Below are 25,237 nucleotides of genomic sequence, written 5' to 3'. Positions count from 1 at the left end.
TCGGGATTATTATCAAAATTTCCAGTAATTACTGCCGATTATCGCTTATCTTTAGACTACTACGCTTTTAAAAATTCCGATGTTTATAATTTTTATCAACATTTATCATATGCCTAAAGTTTGGCATACATATAGACTTCAGCTACTCTTAGTATGTCGTAATACATATATGTAATGCCTCCTTGTAATCCTCCTTGTAATGTAATCCTTTACCAACGCATTTTTACAAAAATATTTTAGATGTTATTATGACTTATGAAAAATCCAATGAGTTAAGAATGACATAATTACTCATTGCCGGTGCGTAATTAACAGCTCATTTTAGTGGTTTCGGAAACCGCACCAGAATTTGTTTTGATCTCCTTAAACTCCAAGTAGGTAAGATATAGGTACGGTACTCTGACATTGTTGTAATTTTCCTTACAAGCTCATCAATTCCATTACTTCATCAATAAGTTTCGTATCAGTATGAACTACTACACCCATTACATTAAAATTACACATGTATGTATGGTTGTTGTTGTTGTTGATCGTCCTAGGACACCCCCTCTACAAGATCCTTCCACGCCTTTCTATCTTGAGCCACCGCCTTGGCCTCGTTCCAACTCAGTCCGAATTGCCGCAACTCGTTCTTTACGCTCCGCCTCCAGGTGTGTACGGGGCGTTGGCGGGCTCGCTTTCCTCCTTGAGGCCGCCACTCAAACGCGATACTGGCGCTGTTGGTAGCTCCTCTTCGAAGGGTATGACCGATCCATCTCCATTCCCGCTGAGCCACATCCTGTGCGATCGGAGGTTGTCGGCATACACACCACAAATCCTCATTTCTTATGGTCTTCGGCCAGAAGATACGGAGGTATGTATGGTACCTACATATATATATGTGTGATCTAAAGACAGAAATGTAACGTAAATTAATAAATATTTATGCATGGAGGCCACTTTTGGGGGTTAAATAGGTCTCTCCGGCTAGCAATGGCCTGCTTATTTAAATTTACTATATTGTAAAGGGCATAGGTAGCAACAACCATGTCCATCTTCAGTATTATGCCCTTTATGTACACGCTAATTACAGTCAATAAGCATATTGATTCGGTTTCGTCAATCAAGGCAGATACGCCAATGACAATAACGCTGGATGCTTTTATTGACCTCAGTCAATTGAACAAAATGTGACAAACGTCTCTCTCGATTTATGTCACAACACTTTTCGGGAGCTCTCTAGAAATCACACTATTATACTACGATGAGCTTTCAGGGTGGATTCATAGATTTTAAATGAATGATTGAAGGAGCGAGAGCTGAGTAACATTAAGTACAGCCGTACTCCACTCTGCATAAATACACGCGTGGAATTTCTGAATTTATTTAGAACTGGTACAAAGATAATTATATATAGTGGGAAACTTTTCTTTAGGAGATTTTGAACTCCTATGGGACGTCGAATGCTAAGAGACTTATAGCTAGGTGAAACCTTCAGATTCACCGTGTCCAAGGATCTTTAACTCGTAACTTGTCGTGTTTACGTGGTTTCCTTCCTTGAATGAGCTAAGAGCTGTACACATTTTTTGTTGCATATCAAATTTTGAGGTTTGATATGACATTTACTTTCTATAAATTATGACCTCTTAGGAGTCAGGCTAACTTTTCCGATTTTGAATTCGGTACTTTATTTTATGTCTAAAATTCAAAACTCGAATATAATTTGTACTTGTTAGCTAGTAGTTACACCGGGATTTGAGAGGTAAAAACACACTACGTACCCCGCAAACTAGGTAATATGATCGTTTTATGTGTGATTGATTTTGTTCATATCAGACTAGCTTAGTCTCAACTAGCACGTGTAAGACTGTAAGTACATTACTGTAAGTTGATTGTTTTCAAGTTTCCATAAAACACACATCATGGAAAACAAACAGACGTACCTGCGAGCAAAACACCTGCGCATGTTTGCACATACCTGATTGTCGCGCTGTTATAATTGGTAAGGCATCTTAGTAAGTCCTACTTTAGTTTGGCCAGGTGTGACAGGCCACGTAATTCACACCATGAACTTCCGTTGCGTTTATGGTATGTGTGTATGTCGTACTATCTGCGGAGGATTTTTTTATCCTTGCTGTTTTGGTTGTAACGATGCTATCAGGATCACTCTAAAGTTTTTTAGTAATGTGTCAGGTTTAAATTTCATACGATACATTTTGTAACTTTTTTACTAGCACCTTTTTTAGTTGGCTTCGTACGCCCTAAAAATTCGTCATTTGAAAATTTCCAACAAGACATTGGCTGCGTAGAAAAAAAACATTGAATAGGTATGCAAAGAAACGATTGTTTAAAAAACTATTCATTAACATATTTGTTACTTGACCGTGAGGTGGAGCAAAAGACGTGTTGTGTTTTCCCAAATTTCCTAAGTCGAAAAAAGTCACTGTTGCTTGTTGCACGCCTGTATTTTATATGTCAAGTATATTAACGTAAAGTACTTATTAGCTATGTCTAGCCTGTGTACCTAAGTGTATAGTTATACTTAGGATTATATAAAATTTCCAGAAAAATAAATGTTCTATTAATCATGTGCATATAAAATGCCTGCAATAAAATCTAAGGAAATAAAATATAAATGGCATATTTCTGTACGTAATTATCTGCTCTGTTGAGCAGCATTTATCATCTTACTGATATCATGAAATAATATATTAGGGATGTAATAAAATACCGTGCCACTCATAGTCTGGGTACGCTTTAAACATATTTGATTTCTAAGATCCTGTTTAGGGACTTTACACCTATACGAGTAGGTACTATTTATGTACAAAAATATAATTATGCTTAAAAGTAAATATAAATTAAACATGACTATTGATTGGTTTGAGTAGGTTACTCATATAGGAAAAAAAACATAACTGCTGCCACGAGCTTGCCACATAACATCATAATACGTATTAAATATTGGCATTTCTTGACGTCTGCGTAAATGGTAACATCTCGCTCGCACTCATTTGCCAGTACCAGAAATGTGCGTAGAAAATAAGTTACGCACACGCTATTGTCGCTATCGAATATTCAGTACCACGTCAGTCTTAGCTGGTGGTAGGTATGTTACATTCGACAAGCTAGAAAACTTTTATCAAATATTCTATCATCAGTATCATTATTGTTGTGTTATCTAGTTGTTGACGTAAACTAGCGTGATCCCCTTAACCGATTATAGAGAAACAACAATAACAACATGATTGTCCTATTTATTTAATAAGTGTCGGAGTAAGTACTTGCCTAGTACTTACTACCATAAGAAGTCAATATCAACGCACGTGTGCACGGCATGAGCATGACCAAACATTATCAAACGGTGCATTTTTTTGTTCATTGAAAGTCAGTGAAAATTACCATAGGTTTGAATAAAGAATCTTGATAAGTATTCAAAGATCTCCAAGTCTTAGCCGTTTCTTTCAATTGCAGTTTTCTCGCGGCTGCTTTAGTTATGCAGCGCCGGATGAAGTTTTATTTAAGATTAGATCTCATCATCCTCCTTGCGCTATCCAGGCATTCGCCACGACTCATGGGAGCCTGGGATCAGCTTTGACAATTTAAGATTAAACTTCAATTGTTTTTTGGTTTACTAACTTTATACCCCTGCGGACCTAGCACACTAGTGTGATATATAGGTTTAGGACTTTTTATCGCATACCGTGGTACTAAAATCCGTGGAGTCGCCATATGAAAAATTTTCGAAGTCAAAGTCCAACAGTATGATGTCATATTAAATATAATTATTTATACATACTGTCACATCGTTACCGAGTTCATTTTATATAGGATTATGATAAAATTTACTAATAAAACCATTATTAGTTAAAATTAAATACGTTCGATTAAAATGAACTCAGTAACGATGTGACAGAATGTATAAACATTTATATTTAATATGACATCATACTGTTGGACTTTGACTTTGACTTCGAAAATTTTTCATATGGCGACTCTATGGATTTTAGAACAACGGTATGCGATAAAAAGTCCTAAGCCTAGTGATATATTGTCCATCAAGTCAGCGCGTACTTCTCGCGCTTTTAATAAGTACGAAAGGGACGCACCGACGCGATGAGCTATATCACACTGTGCTAGGCCCGCTGGCATCCAAGGGTCATATAAATAAAAATTATACTCACTGTCTTCGACGCACATCTGGTCATCGGGCAGCAGCCGCAACCCGTTGGGACAGGCGCAGGACACGCGGGGCGAGTGCGGGCCTATCCTGGGCGCGGGCAGGCACAGGTGCGAGCAGTGCCCGTTGACGGCTGCGCAGTGGTTCACGCCGTCCGGCTGCCGGTACGGGTGGTACACGTGGATCACCATCGGGTTTTGGAGCTGGAGGAAAAGATTTCGTTAGAGAATTGCTGAAAAACATAAAAAAATGGACTTTGCAATCTGAGGAGTTACACCGTTCGGGTGGTACACGTGGATCACCATCGGGTTTTGGAGCTGAAAATGGAGAATTTGACACGAAGACATTGAAAAAATACAATACTTGACAATCACGGCATAATTCACACAGGCGACGCATGTCCTAAGACACAGAACGGACGTCCCTATCATTCACATTCCATATACACGTGGATCACCATCGGGTTTTGGAGCTGGAAATAATACATTCGTTACAAAATTGATCTTGATTTTGAGCTGGATGTATTATTTGTTGAACAATTGCTGACAAGCATTAAAAAATAGTCTTTGCAATCCGGGGAGCGGTGGTTTACACCGTCCGGGTGGTGATACGAGTGGTACACATGAATCACCACCGGTCTATAGAGCAGGAAATGTGGGACTGGTTAGAAAATTGCCTGGAAGTTGCAGTAAAACTGGGAAGAGATGAACGCATTGAAAACCATTATAGAACTTGACAAGATATGGAGCCGAAGAGTCTAACTAAATAGGTACAGGGTCCTAAGAACGAGTCTCGGTTAAAGCGTTAAAGGTTTTCCAAAGATTCTGCCAAAGGCTTACTTATTCGGTAGAGTAAAGAAGATATATCATAAATGACGTTGCTACTGGGAACAATAATCGTTAAAAAGATGAAGAAATAAAAACATATAAGTACCGGTAATAATTTATAATCGCTGTCCGATTTCCGAGAAATAAGCCGGCCGTGTACCGCATTCTAGCAACGCTATTTTCTACTAGCTTACATACATGGTCTGTTAGAGGCTTTCACTTTTCCTCGGTTGTTGCAATGAAATATGGGACAGATAGGTACTTTGAACTGTGACAAAAAGTTAAACTAGGAATATAATGATTTTCGTGTATCTTTGTTACCTACATGATACTAGTAATAACCTAACCACTAAATTAAAATTTTGAAAAAAACCCCGACCGTGACATAGTGGACCGATTTTCATGAAACATGGCTAAGAACACTCCCGACTAACTCAGCTTTCAGACAAAAAAACAACTAAATCTAAATCGGTTCATCCGTTCGGGAGCTACGATGCAACAGACGGACACACACACAGACAGACAGACACGTCAAACTTATAACACCCCGTCGTTTTTGCGTCGGGGCGGGGGTTAAAAAGGGAAACGCAGAAAGCCTCTCATCTTTCTCTCATTATATTCGTCGAACTTGTTGGATCTGTAACGTATTCCCTTCCATTGTTCAAGTTGTTTCAATAGTCAGTAGCCCAGTACTAGCATATATACATTTACCAAGTGGAACGTGTCTATAGGTATACAGAAAGTTCAGTTCACTTGCGTCGATCGAAAAGAGAACCACGTACTTAGTTAACCTCATCTAAAACTCTATGGAATATGCTCTTCAATTGACATGCATGAAAAATGTTCAGAATTTTAGCTCAATAATAATAATATATAATATAATTTCTTTATTCAGATTACTAGGATTCAATGGTTAGTATCTTAGTATCAACGATCACGTTTATCAACAGATTCTGAAGATGTTTTACATACATATCTATTTTTATTGCCCTATAACTACTTAAGTTTACATAATATATTCGTTACAAGGAAAACAAAACGTATGACAACTAGGTACAGTCGCCATCAGATATATAGGAGCGCCCGAGGTGCTCACAAATATCTGAACACGCCTGTATTGCCATGGCGTTAGAGGCGTGTTCAGATATTTTAGAGTACCTTGGGCGCTCCGATATATCTGATGGTGACTGTAAACACGTTTTTAATCGAACTACGCCCGTGATAAGGGCATTTTCAAAAATTGGGATCAGAAAGTAGTGAAAGTAGTTAACAGAAATTAACTCGATGTCAGTTTTGTGACGACAATTAAGCATGATATTTCAATAAAAATATTGCTTTTGTGTTAATTACGCAAACTATAAAGCAGATTCAATGATTCAGATTCAGATTCAATGGTTTATTCATGGTAAACACATAAATTATTTACATAAGTAATTCATAATTACAAAAAAAAAAAATATAAGAAACTAAAATATGTCGTGTTTACCACGAAATGGTCCCGCCTCAGCGTAAATGCTGACCCCTAGGGGTCAGCGCTGATCTTCCGGCGAGACCAGTTTGTGGTCCAAAAAGCAGGGTCCGCTGTAACGTGTTTTTGTGCTTTTCTAACACCTAACATGTTTTCCATTTGTCGCGGCAAACATGTTTGAGTATTTTTACTAACAAAAACGCTTAAGCTACGCCCCTTTTATGTTAGAAAAACATGTTAAGTGTTAGAAAAAACACAAAAACACGTTGCAGCGGACTCGGCTTAAGCAATAATATACATTTAGAACATGAAAAAAGTTGGTTTCTAGACAAATTCTATTCTAATTATCGTCACAAAACTGACATCGAATTAATTTTGGTAACAACTGTCACTAAATTTGGGTCCCAATTTCTGAAAAGCAAGCTGGTCCAAAAAACTACCAGTACATAATAAGTTTGTGAAATTGCGTGTTTATGCGTAGTTGACAGCCCACTAACCCTGAGTTCAGTTTTTTTTATACCTCAGACCCAGTTGGTGCAAGTGGGCCTGAGGTATAAAAAAAATACAGTGTGCGTTGAAGTGATAACTAGGTACTTAAGTTTACATAATATATTCATCACGTTATATGGAAAACAAAACGTATGACAACTAGGTACGTCAACACGTTTTTAATTGAACTACGCCCGTGATAAGGGCATTTTCAAAAATTGGGATCAGAAATTAGTGAAAGTTGTTAACAAAAATTAACTCGATGTCAGTTTTGTGACGACAATTAAGCATGATATTTCAATAAAAATATTGCTTTTGTGTTAATTACGCAAACTATAAAGCAGGGTCCGCTGTAACGTGTTTTTGTGCTTTTCTAACTCCTAACATGTTTTCCATTTGTCGCGGCAAACATGTTTGAGTATTTTTGCTAACAAAAACGCTTAAGCTACGCCCCTTTTATGTTAGAAAAACATGTTAAGTGTTAGAAAAAACACAAAAACACGTTGCAGCGGACTCTGCTTAAGCAATAATATACATTTAGAACATGAAAAAAGTTGGTTTCTAGACAAATTCTATTCTAATTATCGTCACAAAACTGACAACGAATTAATTTTGGTAACAACTGTCACTAAATTTGGGTCCCAATTTCTGAAAAGCAAGCTGGTCCAAAAAACTACCAGTACATAATAAGTTTGTGAAATTGCGTGTTTATGCGTAGTTGACAGCCCACTAACCCTGAGTTCAGTTTTTTTTATACCTCAGACCCAGTTGGTGCAAGTGGGCCTGAGGGATAATAAAAAAAACCGGCCAAGTGCGAGTCGGACTCGCCCACCTAGGGTTCCGTACAAACTTTCTTTCAAACTACCTAGTAAAAATAATCTCTTATTTTCATATAACTCTAATAACTTGACTAGAAGACAAAAGTATAGGCACTAATGAGTATTATAGTGTATAGCGCCATCTCCCGGTCAATTTGCTAACTAATTTGCGCGACCTGGTTTTTCAGGGATAATTCTTTATAATGTTAACCGATTTAAACAGTTTTTACTTTATTGGACAGAAGATGGTTTACGTAACATCTCGTATTAATTTTAAGTACGATATACATCCGCAAGGGTGGGTAAATTGAAAGTAAAAATCTGAAAAGTTTTTTATGAATTAAAAAAAAAGTATTCAAAATACAAACACGATTATATTTTTCCTGTAATATATAGCATAAAACCAATGTTTACTAAAATTTTCATAATTTTTCGTTGGTAAACTTCGGAGATAAGGGGGGGGGGAACGGTATTTTTTTTTACATTTTCCTTCAAAATTCTTTTTTTTTCCACAACAAAAAAATTATAAAAAATAGTTTATTTACGTTCAATTTGAGCTCTTTCCAACGATACCCCACTTGAAACTTGAAATTTACAGTTTGCCCCCCTTTCATTTTGGCCATTTTCTACAATTAAAATTAAAATATTTAAAAAAAATATACTTTCTATTTGTAGAGGTTTACAATGTTCACAACTATTCCAAATTTCAAGTTGATAGCATTAGTAGTTCTCGAGATATTTAGGAATGTGACAGACGGACAGACAGACGGACAGAGTCGCACCATAAGGGTTCCTGTTGTACCTTTTTGGTACGGAACCCTAAAAATACAGAGTGCGTTGAAGTGATAGCCTCATCTGTTAAACTTGTTGGCGCGGTACATGCCTTGTACCAGTCGGTCCATTACGTACATCCAGTCTTCGAACGTGGTGACGGAGAGACAACACAGGACGTCGTTCGAATGAAATACTAGGTATATGAACTTGCTTTATACCAGTTTAGGAGACAGGTCATATAAAAGCGAACTTACAGTGTGCGTAGAAGTAATAGCCTCAATATCTTTTCCGTTGAACTTGTTGGCGCGGTACACAGCCGCCTTGTCCCAGTCGGTCCAGTACACCCAGTCTTCGAACGTGGTGATGGAGAATGGATGACGCAGAACATCTGTCGAGTAGAGGACTACCCGCCGCGCGCTGCCGTCGTAGTTGCAAGATGAAATTGTGCTCATTTTTGCGTCAACCTGTTGAAGTTATAAAATGTTAACTTGTTTTGAATATGTAATCTGTGTTCTGAAGCTTTCTTTTGATGTAGTCGCGACATCGATGTTATCGAAGTGGTAATCTAGGATTTCAATGAATTGCGCAGTGTGTCATAGAAACTTCATTTTTTATCTGATTAGTAAAAAATGATTACCGTCATATAACTCCTTTTTTTGATAGTATAAGAAATTGGTATGTAATGTACGTATCCTCCCACATGTCTTATGTATATCTATTATTCATGATGGTGCCAATCACAAGCCTAAAATATTAAAACGTTTGTCCTAGCCATTTGATACAGACCTATCTGTTTGACGTAAAACATGATGGTCTTCAGCGCCCATACCGCGCTCAATCTTGTGCAGTTGACTGCAATGCGTCCATCATTATTATACCACTCTCGATCTAAGGCACCAGTCCACTACACCAACTAACTGTGTCCATATTACCAAAGCCATATGTAACTCCGTATAGCTACAGTCTAAGAAAAAAGCGTATCTAAGAACCATAGAGAAATAGGTACGGTGACCTAGATGGCGTTACACCTTTGGGGGACGCTCGGCTAGATGGCGCTAATATTAATATTTGACATTTTAACACATATCAAGCTAAGAATAAGGCCAAATTGTCAAAACTGAAGTTTAGAAGTTTTAAGCTTGTGTCGAGAGATGGCAGTCTATGCACTGTGATTACATATTTTACTTTGACAGTTCTCTATGACAACTCAACTCTCTATGATACTTAATCCTCTTTGATATTACTTACCCAATACACGCGCTTCCGGACAAGATCCAAGGTGAGTCCGTTAGGCCACTTGACGTCGTAGGACACGATGGTCTGTCGGTGCGAGCCGTCCATGCCGGCGCGCTCAATCTTAGGCACCTGGCCCCAGTCGGTCCAGTACATCCACCTGTGGAAATTAATCTTATTAGAATAAACTAAGGACAACCTGATGGCCGATGGCCCTTCAAAAGGAAGGTAGCAAGATAGACAAAGTATGTGTACTTGTGTAGGTACAATAGTGTGGAGTGTCCCAACTTTTTGCATTTTTTTGCTCATATCGACATTTATCATTATCACCTAACTGCATCTTCTTTAGAACCATTATTGGCTGGATTTTTTGAACAGATTTTTTTTTGTATAGGTCCTCGATCATTTGTCAATGTACCTACTAAAATAACAATTTCAATTCAATTTCAATTATTCTCCAAAAGACTTAGACACGTAAACACAAAACTGTGCAGTAAAAACTAACCAACTTTCATTTTATGGATATGTTCAATAACCAGTTGAAATCGATAAGAACACGTTTTCTGCCACTATTTTATAAATAAACGAACAATGCAATAAATAACACCCGTCTGGGGCAACGTCTGCTTATTTAATAATATTTACATTATAATCTGTCAACTCTGCACTGATTTCATAATGCCACATAAGACTCGCTCAATCATTTGTGCAAAGAGCATTGACATAATCTTTGTTCCGATAATAACATATTGCAAAATAAGCGGCGGATGAAAATTATCATTTCTGTCAAGGTTGCAATAGTAAACCTCTTATCTAATCCAAAGAAGTTAAAAGATTTGCAACTTTAGGACTTTTGTTTAAAGTTGCAAATCGTAATGTCCCTGAAATGTAGATAAATACGTTTGCGATTTTAGCATTATTCATAGAATTGTATATAGTGTATGTAGTGGTATTACTTTAGATTTTAATGCGTAAATGTACACCTAAATAAGATACAGTCATTTATTCCCAAAAATATATAACTAGTTAAGTGTAACTTTTATGTTTCATGAGTACCAGTACTCACTCTTTAAGAGGTTTAAGCGCGATAGCCTCTTCAAGCCTAGAAGATTAGGACATGTTGCCTGCATACGCGGATCCTCGGTTGGCCATACAAACAGACCACGTGAACCCCCCCCTTGGGCCTGGGCCTTTACCACGTCGGCACGGTGGTGGTACCCTGGGCACGAAGCTGGATATGCGCTTGGTTGCCAGTGTCCGTCCAGTACAGGCGGTTGTAAATCCAGACCACGGCCAAACCGTCAAGATGATTAGCCAATGTAGGATCGTGTACCCACCCCTCACCCATCACCCATCTAAAGGATTAAGCGCTATAGCCCTAGGCTCTTCAAGTCTGTCCCTAATAAGAATCGTCCCAATGTTGCCTTGCAGGTCCGATAGTTGGATGTGGTTCTTGCCAGCGTAAGTCCAGTACAGTTGTAGATCCAGTCTACGGCCAAACCTTCAAAGTTCATACGGTGATATAGTAACATGTAGGTACCAATACTCACCCATCTAAAGGATTAAGCGCGATAGCCCTAGGCTCTTCAAGCCTGTCCCTAATGAGAATCTTCCTCATGTTGCCCTGCAGGTCTGACAACTCGATGTGGTTCTTGCCAGTGTCCGTCCAGTACAGATGGTTGTAGATCCAGTCAACGGCCAAACCGTCGGAGGTGATCAGCTGATCGCCGATGACGACCGTGCGTTGGCTGCCCTCGTCTATGGGCGCTCTGAAAATACGTTATCAAGGTAAGTTTAAGGTTTCATATGTATGTTTAAGTTCACAGTTACTTATTATTACTCTTTTTAAAAATATGCGAATTTTCCTTTAAATAGATAGAGTGGTCTCCAAAGGGTATAGCCGCGCCGAGTAAAAGGAAATCAGTTTTTTCGCTTAGGGCAGTTTCACTATGGTTATCCGGCTATACCCAAATTAACTCGGGGCCATATTCTAAACAGAAAATTTCACCCCTTTGTCTAGAGATTTTATAACAAGGAAGAGATCAAAATGAATATCCATTTTAGGTATGCTAAGGAGCTTGTTGTTAATGCAAAGCATTCAACTAGTTGCGTTGTCTAGGACTTAATTATTTTGTAACGATACAACATTTCTGCAACACTCGTAAAACATGATCACATCTTTCGTAATCATAAAGTTATACTCTGTCAACCAAGTCTGTCAGTAAGTAAGAACAAAGAAAACTATATGCATCATTTTCTTTAGGGTGCTAGAGAAAAGGATACCTATAGTTTTCTTAGTTCTTTTATACTGACAGATTTGTTTGACAGAATATATGTAAACATTTCCATACGTGTAATACAGTTAGACGATGTTCCTTACTCGCTGTTCCTGACCTTAACCCCCACGGCTTCTAACGTCATTCAAAATGTGATAACTAGTTTCTGCAATTTAGCTTAGAGGTCATTTATTCTGTCGTCATATAAACAACACAACGCAGTCCCCGTCAAACTACGATTACAGTAGTTAATCATAGTACTTTGACCGGTAAGGCCGATCATAAAATAAATATTGTTCCGTAAACTATTCAAAACCTTCTAAGAATAATTTCAAAAATAACGATGTGACGCAGTGGCCGGATTTCTTAGAATCTGGCGAATCGAGACTAGAGTATTTCACGGCCTTTAAGGTTTTGCGGGTCCTAGGTAATTTTATCTAGGTACAAGTACCTAATGTTAGACCACATAGCGAATAAAAATCTTGTCATCAATTATTAAATAGATTTTTAGCATTACATTACATTGATACTCACTTATAAATCTTTTCATCGTTGACATCACTCCAGAAGATCATCCCAGTCCTGAACACATAATCCAGCGCCGTAGCTGACTTGGTATCGTTGACGATAGCGACCATCTCATGGTGGTCTAAGCTGATCTTGCGAATGTCGAAGCGTCGGGCGAACAGTAGGGACGGGTGGCCCTCCGTGGCCTTGCAACGGGTTCGGTCTCGAGGATCCCGGGCGTAACCGGAGTGGCATTCGCATTTAAAGGTGCCTTTCTCGTTGATGCACATTTGGGAGCATGAGCCGGGGTCTGCGCACTCGTCGATGTCTGTAACGAATTCATATATTGTTGAAATTGTTGTTGAAATACCTTTATTACCTTTAACTTATTGTCCAAACGTATCTTTAAAAATTGCCTCTCTTAATAGAAAATGTCCGATAGTTCTGATCCAGAAACGGGTAAATCCATTCTGCTAATTATTTTTCAGATATTTTATACATAATCAACCTTTAAGCAGAATGGATTTACCCGAGTTTGCAGCGACACATATTTACTAGAGCGAAGTAAAAGCGAATATTACAAAACAAAATTAGTGGCCCTGTGAACTTTAAATTTCACGAGAATCGATTGAGAGTAGAGGAGAAAATCCGGACATACAACCAGCTAATCAAGTTAAACCTACGCTGCCGCACCGGTCAAATACGTGAAATACGTAGGTACTAAATATTGATTAATGAAATCATCCCGAGACTTCTCCCACCCCCTGTTTACATTTAAACAAAAATATTTACATTGAAACATAAAACACATTTCTCTACCAACGCGTGGAATTATCCAATTCCAATACGCGTGGAGCGAAAATTTTATATATATCTAAATTCATTTATATTCGCCAAAACATGAGATATTTTTGGTCCAAGTGGCACGAGCAACGCAAAGTTTATTAATCTAAAGTTGCGGTTCTGTTTTGTTCGTATTTGACACTTAGTTTTGATCTGTGAAATTGTATTCAGCAGCGGTTAATCCTACTTTCTACGATTATTTTGTTCAGCAGTGTTTCACCTCTTAAAGCCGAATCTCGCTAAAGATATTAACTTGGGAAATGTCAATAGAATCGTGTTTCATTAAAATCAGAAACTAATTAAATCTATATACATATATAAAATGCTAACGCTAATGTACGTATGTCCGGGGTTTTCTCTATCACTATCAATTCCAATCAACCCCCTGTTGGGGTGGTAAATACGCCTTGGTCTCTAGATGAAAGTAAGGGAGTTTGGTCGCGGTGGGTGGAAGTGGGTGGCTGTGGGTGGCGAAAATGTTAAAAAAATATATATCTGTCCTTCTTCTGTACTGTACATCTCTACTTCTGTATCACGCAATATAATTTTAAATGTGTCACGCAATATAAAAAATCTATATCTATATACATATATAAAATGCTAACGCTAATGTACGTATGTCCGGGGTTTTCTCTATCACTATCAATTCCAATCAACCCCCTGTTGGGGTGGTAAATACGCCTTGGTCTCTAGATGAAAGTAAGGGAGTTTGGTCGCGGTGGGTGGAAGTGGGTGGCTGTGGGTGGCGAAAATGTTAAAAAAATATATATCTGTCCTTCTTCTGTACTGTACATCTCTACTTCTGTATCACGCAATATAATTTTAAATGTGTCACAAAATATAAAAAATCTATATACATATATAAAATGCTAACGCTAATGTACGTATGTCCGGGGTTTTCTCTATCACTATCAATTCCAATCAACCCCCTGTTGGGGTGGTAAATACGCCTTGGTCTCTAGATGAAAGTAAGGGAGTTTGGTCGCGGTGGGTGGAAGTGGGTGGCTGTGGGTGGCGAAAATGTTAAAAAAATATATATCTGTCCTTCTTCTGTACTGTACATCTCTACTTCTGTATCACGCAATATAATTTTAAATGTGTCACGCAATATAAAAAATGTGGGTAAGTGCATCTGTACTTATATATCTGTACTTCTGGAAAGTTCTAAAAATTTCTGGAATGATCTATAAAAGTCCAGAATTTGTGTAAATGTTTCAATCGATCTGGAATGTTCTAGAAAGTTCTAGATACTTCTGGAAAGTTCTAATATTTTCTAAAATAATCTAGAACGTTCCAAAATCTGCAAAACTGAATGTAGTTGATATAGAATGTTCTGGAAAGTTCTGATATTTTCTAGAATGATCTAAAACGTTCCAAAATGTGTAAAACTGAATGTATTTGATATAGAATGTTCTGGAAAGTTCTAATATTTTCTAGAATGTTCTAGAACGTTCCAAAATGTGTAAAACTGAATGTAGTTGATATATAATGTTCTGGAAAGTTCTAATATTTTCTAGAATGTTCTAAAACGTTCCAAAATGTGTAAAACTGAATGTAGTTGATATAGAATGTTCTGGAAAGTTCTAATATTTTCTAGAATGATCTAGAACGTTCCAAAACGTGCAAAACTGAATGTAATTGATATATTGGGTTGGTAAGAAAGTAATGAGCGATCGATTGAATTCCACATAAAATTTTTGAGAGAGTTCTAGAATCTTCTATGGTCGAAAGTATATAAAGGGCGAGTCGCACTGTTTCTTGTCAGCCATTCACTAGCTGTCGCCGAGCTAATATAAGGAAGAAAATGGACGAATTAAAAGTGCATGTAAGGCATTGCTTACTATATGAATTTCAGTCTGGCCATTCAGCCGCCGAAGCAGTGCGTAATATATGTCAGCGTGTTGCTCCTGAAGTTGTGTCTGAGGCCACGGCGAAACGATGGTTCCAGCGGTTTCGTAGTGGCGACTTTTCATTATCAGATCAACCTAAGTCTGGTCGACCGGTGAAGATTGATGTAGCCAAATTAAAAACCTTAATTGAAGGAGAACCGAGGCTAACGAGTCGTACTCTTGCTACCGAGTTAGGCTGCTCTCATGTCACCATAGAAACACATTTACACGAGTTGGGAAAAAACTACAAATACAGTGTTTGGATACCGCACGAACTTGATAGAGATCAACTAAACCGCCGTGCCGATATCTGCATACAACTTCTGTCTTTTCGCCGCACATTCAACTGGTTGGACCATCTTATCACTGGAGATGAAAAATGGGTCTTATATATAAATCACACACGCAAACGTCAGTGGCTAGCTCCAAACGAAAAAGGAATAGAGGCACCAAAAACAGAGCCTCATCCGAAAAAAGTTATGCTGTCCGTTTGGTGGGATATTCATGGTATTATTCACTGGGAACTCCTACCAAGTGGAATGACTGTTACCGCATCAGTATACTGTAATCAGCTTGAAAATTTAAACCAAAAAATCTGTCAGAATCGTCCACAGCATGCTAAAGTTTTTTCTTACACGACAATGCTCGCCCACACATTGCAAAAGTGACTCGGCTAAAGCTATTGGAGCTAGGTTGGAAAGTGATACCTCATCCACCGTACTCTCCAGACTTGGCACCTACGGATTACGCATTGTTCAGATCGCTAAGCAATGCCTTGAATGAAAAAAAGTTCGATGATCAAGCCCATCTACGACAGTATATAGCTGAGTTTTTTTAATCTAAACCTAAGAACTTCTTCGCCGATGCTATTCATTCTTTACCAGAACGATGGAGACAAGTAGTAGATAACGAAGGCCGTTATATTTTTGATAAATGATTAAAATAATAAATTAAATAAAAATTACAATATTGGTTATGATTCGCTCATTACTTTCTTACCAACCCAATAGAATATTCTGGAAAGTTCTGATATTTTCTAGAATGATCTAGAACGTTCCAAAATGTGCAAAACTGAATACAGTTGATATAGAATGCTCTAGAAAATTCTAATATTTTCTAGAATGCTCTAGAACGTTCCAAAATGTGTTAAACTGAATTAAGTTTTACATATTTATGAAATTTCTACATTATTCCATAAGTTTTCAGAACTTTCTAGAACATTCCATATCGATTGAAACATTTACACACATTCTGGACTTTTCTAGATCATTTCAGAAATTTTTAGAACATTCCAGAACATTATTATGAACAACATTAAGTTTTACACGTTTTGGAACGTTCTAGAACATTCTAGAAAATATAAGAACTTTCCCGAACATTCTAAATCTAAATATATAAAAGAAGAAACTGACTGACTGACTGACTGGCTGACTAACATAAAATATCAACGCACAGCTGAAACCGCTGGTCCTAGAGATTCCAAATTTGGCACGTAGGTTCCTTATATAATGTAGTCGCTACAGGACGAGACGGGACGGGCCGGGACAGGAATAAGGTTAAGGATAAGGATAGGGATAGGGATAGGGACAGCGACAGGGACAGGGATAGGGATAATATGGGTATCGTTAGAGGGATATGCAGGCAGTGTAAAACGCAGTGCAAAAAGCAGGCGGCTCAGTGGGAAGGGATCGTTATTGTAAGGGATAATGCAAGAAAGTACTTTTTACCCACCGACCATTAGTGTCGAAATACGGGCTATGTGGGTTGTTTATAAAGGTTTCCCCAGCGTATATAGAATACATACCTACTCATACCTACTACCTACGCTGTGGTCGATGTGGTAACATTTCTACAATCATTGCAAGCATTTCTTTAAAAACAATAGTATTATGTGTAATCGAAATAATCGCAGACAAATGTACCTACAGAGAAACCTACGGATCCAAATGAAAATCTTAATTTTTGTATACGTTTGAATAAAAATACTTTTAGTACGCGGGCGAAGCAGCGGGTAAAAGCTAGTAAAAAAATAAAATAAATAAATAAATATTGGGGACATCTTACACAGATCAACTTAGCCCCAAACTAAGCAAAGCTTGTACTATGGGTGCTAAGCGACGATATACATACTTAAATAAATAGATAAATACATACTTATATACATAGAAAACGTCCATGACTTAGGAACAAATATCTGTGCTCATCACACAAATAAATGCCCTTACCGGGATTCGAACCCAGGACCGCCGCTCAGCAGGCAGGGTCACTATCGACTGAGCCAGACCGGTCGTCACTCGGTCAATTTCGGTCGTCAATTTATATTTCAAGGAATCTATAAGGCCCCTAACAATATACGCTATTATACAATTCATAAAGGTTTCAGATCACAGGGTAGATATAGATTTATAAATCGTATTACGAATATTTAGATCTCAACTGTCGAAAACTTTTTGGTGGGTCCCCTACGGCACTAGAAAAACCACACAACATGTAAACAATGTTTTTCATACATTTATGAAAATAGTATTGTATGAAAAGCGATTGCCGGTGTAGGCGGTGTATCTCAGCGAAAATATGCTTCATCACATTATATGAAATACCTAACCCTTGTAGAGAAAATATCTTAAGAGAGTTGTACGCATATTTATATAACATATAATTTATGCTATAAAAGCTGACAATTGACATTCTGAGAATGTTTTTGAGTAGAGGAAGGTACCTATAAAATTATGGAAACAGAAACAGAACCAGAACAATAGGTACTAAACTTCTCAAGTCCCGTTATCTACGAGCTAGTACTCTTTTTCAGTCACAGTAAATTCCAACAGGCGTGTTAACTCGTTATCCCCGCATCGGTCTCTTGGCTAGTCCTTGAAATTGGGACAGTCTGGTTTGTTCTCACAAAGTTTAGAGATAGGACTTGATATGCCTTGACCAATAAAAGAAAACTAATCTTCACAAGTCCTGTTGTCAACGAGCTTGTAGCTCTTCTCACAGTCGCAGTAATGCCCGGCAAGTAATCTAGGCGTATCGACGCACTTCTGCGTGCAACCCCTGTTGTTCTTAGCGCACTTATTTTTTCCGCAATAGTCTCTTGGCTCGTCACCGAAGTTTGAACAGTCTGGTGTCTTGTCACAAACTTTGGTGAGACTACTTTTGCATTATTTTAAAAGAAAACTAACCTTCACAAGTCCTGTTGTCAACGAGCTTGTACCCTTTCTCACAGTCGCAGTAGTAGCCAACGGGCGTGTCGACGCACTTCTGCGTACAGCCTCCATTATTCTTAGCGCACTCGTTCTCCCCGCATCGATCTTTTGGCTCGTCCTCAAAGTTGGGACAGTCTGGTTTGCTGTCGCAAACCTTGGCGAGAGGTATGCACATGCCGCCGCCGCAGTCGAACTCGGTTTTCTTGTCGCATACGGTTTTCGGCTTAGCTGGAAAGGAAAATAGTTGGTTTAAAACATAGGTGCAATATGAATGAGTTGTACCGGTAAATTATTAGTACATTCCGCACTTGTATCGGTGCGGAAAAGAGGAAATCGGAACGAGTGGCGACAAATTAAAACACGGCCCAAGGGAGTGTTTTAAATGGACACGAGTTGCAAATTTCCCCTTCGCACGTGTATCGTACGACGTTTTTCAGTAGATAATATGGCCTTTTGAAGATATAAATATTAGGAACATATAGAACCATTTCTCGCACTAGTGCGATAAAATAGCACCAAGTGTACTGAAATAGTACATTACGATACAAGTGCCTTAATGAATTTTTTTTTAAACATTTTTTGCCTCTAAGATACAATGGCCCTAAGACTCTATAAATTTGTAATACCTGTTTTCAGTTTTAGGTAGTGTATTCACCAGAGATTCAACACTTGATACTATCCAAAATTCAATGTAGCTAATAATTGGTTTATTCATTAATAATTCAGCCTCATTTAAATACGCAACGAAAACACGTTAAACCCAGTCAACTTCTCAATGCAGACAATGCGTTAATCAAATTCACTGAGCGGCGTTAAATCAACCGAGTTGCATTTACAGCGTTCTGTTTAATTTACGAATTAAAAGGGTTAGTGAAGAGCGAATTTCAATTAAAAATATATCAAGTAGACTTTTTAAACTTTCGAGCTGTCATTCGAAGAAACTTCCAGTTGAAATGTTGATTGAAATACAAAATTAAGAGCAGCGAAAACAGTTAGGATATAACTCTTGTTCGGTATTATAATTTCTCGATTATTATTCAAATAATAAAGCCTGATAGTTCAGTGTAATATTTCGTTAAAATTCAGGAGTTAAGTCAAACAGCACACCCGGGGCTCCTGACCATTATCAAATATGCAAATGAACTTCAAACTTAGGGCGATAAATTTAGAACCTCGTCGATAATCGATAACATATCCAAGGGGGTACTATATTATGACAAAGCCGCCGCTTTTTAAGAAGCGACTAAAGGTCTAAGCGAAGAAGCGACTAAGTCATCACACGGTGCAAGAACTCGCATGCGAGTTTTATTACATTGCGAATTGATAGGTGTGCTGAACTGTATGCAACCTTAACAATCAGCAAAGTAACTGAAACCGCATGCGAGTTCGCGCTCTAAATGATCCTCAAAGCTACATTTCACGAATAGCACACATACAGTGTGTATATTGACAGTTATAAAACCACTTAGCTGACGGTTCGTAACTTCGTAGTTCTCGCGTGGTGGTTCGTTGGTGGGAAGGAGCTTAGTTTACGACTAAACAGTTAAACTTTCAAACACCGTAGTCAACCGCAATTACTTTCGTGAATAGTTTGTTAATATAACGAGCTTAGTTATAAGTACTTAGAATGAACTAATATCAAACTCCTTAAACATAAACGCATCTAAATATGATTTGGAGTTTCTCACTATATGGGATAACATATAGTTTTGTTAAGTCAGATTTCATTTCTGAAGCGTCACATTGGACGTCCCTTGTTGAATTCACAATACTCGGTTTGAAAATCTAGCCATCATAGCTCGAAAACGCGTAATAGAACACGATCCTGGGAAACACGCTGCTGACATAACCTACTTTAGCTGTCACAAATTGCAAATGCTTAGCTGTTTAAATAATTTGACAAGATGCAACAGCTCTAGACGATGAAAATTACAGATACAAATAATAGAGCTTGTAACGACTCTAGATGATGAAAAATGACAGACACTCACTGCAATTCAACTCGTCGCTGTCATCCGGACAATCTTTCTGGCCGTTGCAGTATAGCGCGCCAGGGATGCAGCTAAGGTCCTTGCACTGGAACTGGTCGAGTCTGCACGTGACGTTGCCTCGGCACACTTCTGGGGCTTCATCTCCGCCGTCGGGGCAATCGTGGTCGCCGTCACAAACCCACGCCTTGTGCACGCACGTTATACGGTCGCGGCACTCGAACTCCGTGGATATGCATGGTGACGTCACTTTGGGAGGCTTTGCACAACCCTGCAATAGAAACAATGGAAATTATAGCTTCCTAAAAGTCAAACTCATTTGCAGTGCTGAATTTGGAACTTTGATGTAAAACCTGAATATTGTATGCTGCGGAAACTGTCAACGCATACATCAGAATAAAAACTTAGGATAGTAATAAAATTACGAAAGTTATTCAATGAAATCACAATTATTATATTATATTCCAGCTACGTAGCACACTGAAGTTTATCATAAAACGGCTTACAATAATCCGGCCTTATGGAACCAAAGTAAAAGCCACAAAGGCTTTCAGTTTGCTATGGAACTTTGCAAAAGTTATGGTTTTACTTCTATTTTCGAAGATATAATCTCTGAATAATATATCATAATAATCATAATAATCATAATAATATCTTAATATATAATATCTTAATATATCATAATAAGTAATTGACATTAATGTTAACTTAGACTACGCTGTACCACTATTTATTTGTCTAAATATGTAGGTATGTAACCTTGAATTTATAATAATGAATTGTAAACTTTTTTGACGTGTAAAACATTGACTTTTATCAATAAATGTCTTGTATCTTGTATACCCTAGTTACCTGCTAAATAACCAGTTATTTATAAAAGAAAACTTTCCTTTCAAAGTGAAGTTGGGAATGTATTTTATGGTTATTTTTATATTACTTCTTACATCAAAGCAGTAAAATGTTTCGTCTGTTTATACAGCTCGGCGTGGATTAAATTGTTTTTAACGACTTATAACCACAACATAATATGTCATTTTATTCAGGAAGTGTTATTCAAAATTGACGTTACTCTAAGAACGTCATTTTAAATTCCGATCCATCTCTCTCAAGCTTTTTTACGTGTCATTAAGTTCATATCGTATATTATTTAAAAACTTATAATTCTTGGAGTCTGACTGTTCAGTGGGAGCAGCCGCAGCTAGCTGATTGACGCCCGGAATTGGTTCCAGTTTACGGGAGAAAAGTGTTATTCGACTGGCAATTTCACTATCATTTCAGAAACTATGGTTCCAACACTTACCGTCTCATACTGCCGTCAGGATAGTCGATATCCCCATTGTCTCTCTCTCCATCATTGTAAGAGGAGTGGGTGTGCGGTTCGGGAACAATGGGGTATGCAGCTGGTTGGTTCTTCATCCAAAAATTACTTTTGTAACACTCACCGTCTCATCACTGCCGTCCGGACAATCGATATCTCCATCGCAGTGCCACCTGGCCGATATGCAGTGTCCATCCTTGCAAGAGAAGTGTGTGTGGGGCTGGCAGGTCGGCGCGGGGCATTTCACTTCGTCACTGCTGTCGCCGCAATCGTCGTCACCGTCACAAACCCACCGCTGTTGGATACACTTCCCGTTGCCGCACGTGAATTCGTCAGAACGACATGTTTCATCTGCACATTTAAAAATTGTTTATTAATCAATCTAAGTTGTGTTGTTTTGCAGCATAAAGTCCCGCTTTGTTGCTTGCCTCATGGCAATCCTCATGGATGTTTTGATAGATTTTTGGTATATAAAAATAAAAGCAAATATTGTAGTTATTGTAAGCGAGTAAGTGAGACCTTTGACTAGTTTTTTTTTCTGCAAGACTTATAACAAAATGAGATTTTTGATTCACACATCAATTAGCCGGAGTAAAATGCACATTACTATTATGTTTTTCCTCAAAAACATGGAAATGGAAAAAGCAGAGTTTAACTTTTAACTAGAAATAATCCGTATTTTATTAAAATATGCATGGAATAAAAAGAACGCGAGACGTCACAAAATTACGTTTTATGTTTTCAACGTCTATTCTAACTAAGTCGGGTAATTTTATAGTCGGGGTCGTAATTCTTGCAGCGCACATTTCTTTTCTGTTGAAAAATTGTCCCCACTCGTCTTTGATACGGACTCTACATTTAATTAAATTCCTCTGGAGAGCGGACTAATGTAGGTAATAGTTAGGTGCCGTTCCTCTTCAGCGTGGTAATAAGCTTTTTTTAGATGACCTAAGCATACTTCACTGAGGGGACTAGATTTAAGGGACCACAGCAATCTTAGTTCTCCATAATCTCCATACAAACTTAGTAAGCATCTCATTTTAAAACGACTAGTTGGATTGCTTGGTGACTTCGTACTAATCCAGCATCAAAGAGCAATATTTTTTAATTTCAGATTTTCATTCAAAACGTGTGTTTGCTCTATTTCGATTGTTTTATAAGCTGTGCTGGATATACATACATACAGCATATCGTCTGCATTCCATTTTATGTGCATCCATCGTTTTATTACAATTCAACACCAGTTTTAAAAGGATAATGAATGTCCGTTTGTATAAAAAGGTGAAGTTGGGTCAATGTCCAATTTGAAAATAACCAGATAAATATTGACAAGAATTGGGTGAATCAAGTTAGCTTAGACATAAAGTAAAAAAGGAGGATGTCATAACCGTAGTGATGTTCAGGGCGGAAGAATACCCTGCGGTTGAAGCACACGCAACGTCATCGCTCACGCTTCAGGGTCGGTCGGGGAGGGTAGATAAGAATTTATAGACGGATGAGCCGGGCGTTGATAGAATACAGAATGTTTGGCCAGGCGAGGGTTCCAATGATTGATTGATACGGCCAGCGCCAAAGAGGAATAGTTAAACATCGACCCCGCGTAATAGAGTAAACATTATTTTCTTTTCTCGACCAAGACTGATTAAAGTTCCAAGAAAGATGTTCTTTTATAAGAAGAATCCTTTCAAGAGGTAAATTGTTAGAAGCGTTCTCGTTAAAATCACGGTTTCAAAGGCAATGTGCACTTTGCCCTAACTGTACCGATAAATGTGAAGATAAATGTAATTTGGAACTGCGTCGTGCAATTTTGGTATCACAGTTCAAAAGCCAATACCTGATAATAAATTAGAGCAAGGACCAATGACGTATGTTTTGATGCTTTGCATTCCATAAGTTTTGCGATAATATTACGAACAATATAGTCATATGTTTGTGATAAAACAGTAGTGAAGCATTACGAATTCGAAGTGGGTCACAAGATTTGGGATCATTCATTAATTACGTCACACTTTTAGGAGGAGTAAGTAGGCCGAAAAATATTGACCATATGTCACACCAGGAGGGAAAATTGGGGTTGCCAAATGTGACCAGTGTGCGTAGCCGAATGCACAAACGCTCACGAAACGCTCACGATAATATCTCTTTCGTGGCTATCTATCTCTATCGCTCTTGCGTATTGGCGCGACAGACTACATTTCTGCAGCGTTTCTCCGGCGTTTCGCGTCACAGAAATGCCATTCGGCTACGGGGCCAGGGGTGACAAGCAGGATCTCCTCAAACACATGAAATTGGTATGACATAATTTATGGATGAACTCTTATATTTCTTTGCAACGTTTGCATTCCATAGATATTTGATGTAACGGATGCTAATGTTGCACCTTTAATACACTGACATTATGAATTATGAGAGCCTTGCGAGACGATACGCAGTTTTGCCTACGCAGTGGTTCCACAATTCAGAACATTGGTGTACCAAAGGCATTTTGAAACCAGTAAAATGATGATAGCCCTTACTGCATGCTTTTTCGTCGGATCCATCAGAACAGTCGGGGTTGTCGTCGCACATCCACGTGAGCGGGACGCACTCGCCAGGCTTACCCCGGCAAGTGAACTGCTCCGTGCCGCAGACCGCCACATCTGCCGACCCAATTCATGCACATGCTAAATACCTGATGCAAATGGATATTGAAAATAAAATGTAAATGCGATTTTCCTATTTCATATCCAATCAGCCCGCGTCGAAATCACTGAACTGTCGAATGCAGAACGCGTTTTGGCAGTTTTTTCATTAATTACTAGCTTTCCGTTTGATTCATATTTTTTCCTGTTTGTGGGGCCGGAAATTCGTATTTACAAATTAAAAAAATGTTGCTTTGCCGAAAGTTAATCGGTTTATAGAATCATATTTTTATTTTTTATTAAGTTACGTGGGTTGTATAATTAATTAATTATAAATCATTCTATGTTTATTCAAAAATCTCTTCACGCCTTCATAGGTACCTGTGAATTTAAAATGTATTATGATAACACCCTAAAATAGACCAGTATATTTTCATGCGAACGTTGCTCGATGCTTCCCTCCGATGAAGCATGCCCAGTGCCGTCTCATGCTCCGGATGAGACATGCCCTTACCACAGCTGTGCTCGTCCGAGCCGTCCGGGCAATCTGCATGGTCGTCGCATTTCCACGCGCCGGGTATGCAGTGCCCGGTGGCGCAAACAAACTTGTGTTCCGGACATGATCGTTGATTAACTGTGTGTAAAAAATATTATGACCACCGATCCGTCACAAGAAGGTACTTTTTATTATGGCGAGGGAGAACTGATTGCTGTTGAAAGCACGTCAATACTTTTCACTCAAAATATTACGTGAATTAAAGAGAAAATGACTCCCTCATCTCAATTTAATTTTGCTAGTTAGTCTAGTTAAGCTTTAATGT

General features: G+C 38.3%; 1 protein-coding gene across 10 annotated transcripts in view; it reads right to left on the bottom strand.

Moving 5' to 3' along the window:
• LOC125225190 (very low-density lipoprotein receptor) overlaps window positions 1-25,237 on the bottom strand; it is a 277,889-nt gene that overhangs the window by 12,976 nt on the left and 239,676 nt on the right. For 7 of the 10 annotated variants that reach the window (XR_007176963.1, XM_048128784.1, XM_048128776.1 and 4 more), the window contains exons 4-12: window positions 24,312-24,434; window positions 21,920-22,146; window positions 20,481-20,748; window positions 18,466-18,717; window positions 12,579-12,879; window positions 11,319-11,537; window positions 9,784-9,928; window positions 8,790-8,999; window positions 4,164-4,362 (exon numbers count right to left, since the gene is read on the bottom strand). Coding sequence is in view for 9 of the 10 variants with exons in the window: in XM_048128784.1 (XP_047984741.1) it covers window positions 4,164-4,362; window positions 8,790-8,999; window positions 9,784-9,928; window positions 11,319-11,537; window positions 12,579-12,879; window positions 18,466-18,717; window positions 20,481-20,748; window positions 21,920-22,146; window positions 24,312-24,434 (1,944 nt within the window). In the remaining variant the exon portion in view is untranslated. Of the gene's footprint in view, window positions 1-4,163; window positions 4,363-8,789; window positions 9,000-9,783; window positions 9,929-11,318; window positions 11,538-12,578; window positions 12,880-18,465; window positions 18,718-20,480; window positions 20,749-21,919; window positions 22,147-24,311; window positions 24,435-24,930; window positions 25,051-25,237 lie in introns of all 10 variants that reach the window. The other 3 variants (XM_048128777.1, XM_048128779.1, XM_048128782.1) reach the window with 1 other exon arrangement.

This window comes from Leguminivora glycinivorella, chromosome 4 (assembly GCF_023078275.1).
Source record: "Leguminivora glycinivorella isolate SPB_JAAS2020 chromosome 4, LegGlyc_1.1, whole genome shotgun sequence".
Classification (NCBI taxonomy): Eukaryota; Metazoa; Arthropoda; class Insecta; order Lepidoptera; family Tortricidae; genus Leguminivora; species Leguminivora glycinivorella.
This window is presented reverse-complemented; position numbering and strand designations above follow the sequence as displayed.